The sequence below is a fragment of the Arachis ipaensis genome, chromosome B08, assembly GCF_000816755.2.
Source record: "Arachis ipaensis cultivar K30076 chromosome B08, Araip1.1, whole genome shotgun sequence".
Classification (NCBI taxonomy): Eukaryota; Viridiplantae; Streptophyta; class Magnoliopsida; order Fabales; family Fabaceae; genus Arachis; species Arachis ipaensis.
Window position 1 is genome coordinate 129,521,941 of NC_029792.2, and position 2,797 is coordinate 129,524,737.

At 32.6% G+C, this 2,797-nt stretch overlaps 1 protein-coding gene across 3 annotated transcripts in view; it reads right to left on the minus strand.

The window, feature by feature from the left end:
- LOC107612896 overlaps window positions 1-2,797 on the minus strand; it is a 9,936-nt gene that overhangs the window by 5,092 nt on the left and 2,047 nt on the right. The window contains exons 4-8 of one of the 3 annotated variants that reach the window (XM_016314670.2): window positions 2,719-2,793; window positions 2,551-2,622; window positions 2,023-2,160; window positions 1,623-1,943; window positions 211-857 (exon numbers count right to left, since the gene is read on the minus strand). In XM_016314670.2, the coding sequence (XP_016170156.1) occupies window positions 573-857; window positions 1,623-1,943; window positions 2,023-2,160; window positions 2,551-2,622; window positions 2,719-2,793 (891 nt within the window). In that variant the 3' untranslated portion in view covers window positions 211-572. Of the gene's footprint in view, window positions 1-210; window positions 858-1,322; window positions 1,413-1,447; window positions 1,944-2,022; window positions 2,161-2,550; window positions 2,623-2,718; window positions 2,794-2,797 lie in introns of those variants that run through there. The other 2 variants (XR_002353168.1, XM_016314671.2) reach the window with 2 other exon arrangements.

The window sequence follows — 2,797 nt, forward strand, 5'->3', positions numbered from 1 at the left end:
AAACTTCTTTGCAACAACATAAAATTTTTATAAACACAAAAACTAATAATTACTACATTTTTATACTTTTCTAATAACAATAATAAAAAGTTGTTTAAGGTGTTAAATATAGAAAATTCCTGTTAAAGCATAAAAACTTTCAAGTTTTTAAATTTTTAGAGCAATTATATTATAAGAATATAAAAACTTTTTAATTTGAACACATTATAATATCGACAACTTTTATATATATTAAACCCCACAGGCACAGTGTGATAAACAAGAACAAAAAACTTCGGCATATAAAGTTTATATCGTTCACCAGCTTACTAGCTTCAAATATAGCCTTCAAATTGCAAACATGGCCTGATGAACTACAATAATACGAATAATTATCTATACACAGAATAGAAACCATGCCACAGAAGAAGGCAAATTGGCCACCCTTCAAAGGCAGAGACATATCTTAAAACAATTGAGAAATAATTGCCTGTGCATAGAACACTTAGATGGATTCTGCTCTATCAATTGAGATGTCATCTTTTAAATCAAGTGCAATTTATCTAAGTGCTCTATCAACAAACAATAATTTCTCAAAATAATCTCAGGTTACATAATACGAGGCTGCCAGAATTAATTCTATGCTGTTGCCTCCATCTCTCAATTATAATATCTTCTTTGCTTTTAGCTTTAAGGTACTCATCCATGTCGTACCTTAATCCTTTGGATGTGGCCGAGAAAGACTTGTCTGAGTAACTATAAGATTCTCCAAATTTACTGTATACATCCTTTCCAATATACTCTCTAAGGCATTCTGGGCTCCAACTTCCACGACTGCTCACAGAATAGCTACTTTGATCTTGTGCCTTCGATATTTCCTATGGAATCAATGAATTTCAATAATCCAAGCCAAAAGAGGAGAAATATGAACTATGAGACATCAGAAAATGGGGGTCAAGATAGTATGTATGAAATCTTTAAAATTTGTTTCTAAAACAAAGAGCGGTCTTTCAATTCATTGATTATGCTGGCCATTTCGATTGATTTTTTTTATTGTCTTTTGAAAAACCTTTTAAGTGAATTTGATCTAGAGTCGATTTATAACTTTTGAGAAAAAGTTAATCAAATTATAATTATTTTGGTAAAGTATATTTTTTGTCTCTAAAGTTTGTCAAAAATTTCAAAAATACCCAAGTTTTATTTTGTTTCAATTTTGTTTCAAAAAGTTTCAATTTGCATCGAATATTCCCCTAACAACTAAATAGCTTAGCAAATGATTTATTCGTAGAAAATAACTTTCCCTAGAAAGAAAAATACAATATACTTAAAATAAGTTTTAAGAAAAAGCCGCTTTTCAAAAGCAAATGCATCCAAAATCTTACTAGCTACTTAAAACCATCCAATTATGCAACAAATCAGGGGACATATTTGGACTATATGGTGTGCAGTGTGCTAGACTACATGTGACCATGTTAATATGACCAATCAAAAAACATGATCTCTGTGTTCACATTGATTGAAACCAGGCTTGTAAGTCAGAATCACGGTATTTTTCATATAGTCATATTATTTCCGGGAAGAAGCAAAATAATTTGATCTCAAGCAACCTGTCATTTGGAGAATAATTAAAGTTCAGTGATAACCTGAGTTGAACTTGCACTCTTTGGGGTCAAGGTCATCTGTGCAATATTCAGGCTTGCTGCATGAGAAACATCATTACTAGTCTCCCATTGTAACCATGGCAAGGTAACCCCATCCGTTAAACCAGGAATAGATCTAGGTATTGGGGGGCTACTATATGTTTCCGGCTTTATCAAACCTCCAATGGATGAGCTTGTATCACTCCTTTCCCCATCTAGGGAAGAAATATCTGTAGTATCTTCAACATTTGAAATAAAATCCTCAATATATCTCTCAGCCTCCTCAGTTAAGCACATAGACATTCTGCTCCTGTCATTACTTCTCTGAAAAATAAAACACAATGGTTAAAAGGCCGAACAGCAAAATCATTATCAGAATACTTAGTGTAAAAGAGTTATCCACCTTCCTGGCTCTTGATGGTTTTTGTGCAGAATTGTTCTTAGTAGCAGGAACCAGTTCATTAACAATCTTCGAAAGTTCTTTGCCTCGCTGCTCCTCAAACACTATTTCAGCTAACAACTCCTGTTTTCGCTTCTGTGACTGTTAGTTCCAAACAGACAAAAAGAATAACGTCTAACGTCAATTATTGTATTTTAAAAAAATTATATCATCTGGTAAAGGCAAGCATGAATTGCAAGAAGGCAATTTTCCATGATACATTTAAAATTCAAGAACCAGGATACCATTATGAATAAAGAATAATGATAAGAATAAATCATTTGCTAAGCTATTTTATAAATTTACTAATAGTAAAAGCAAAAGAAAATCCGAAAATATCAAATGGAGAATAGCTGCAACAAAAAGTCAGCACTTACCGTTATTCACAATTTTATAAAACACCAACCAAAAGAATGTGAATGTTCTAGGGATGAAAAAATTCGTGTTATACGAATAAATAGGAGACCATTTATCTTCTAAAAATTCTATTACCTGTTCCAGTTCACTTTCATAGTTCCTTCTAGCCAAAGAAACAGACTGAACACCTCTTGGTTTTGCCACAGCCTAAAAGTGAGTGTTTCATTAGAGAGAGACAATGCACGATGACATTCATATTAACAACAGATATAGAGAAAATAAACTCATGTAACAGACACATACTTGTTCAATTCCCAAATGCCTAATTTCTTTCTGAGTTACTTTGTGTGATCCATTATCCCTGACTGAATCTGCCACCTGA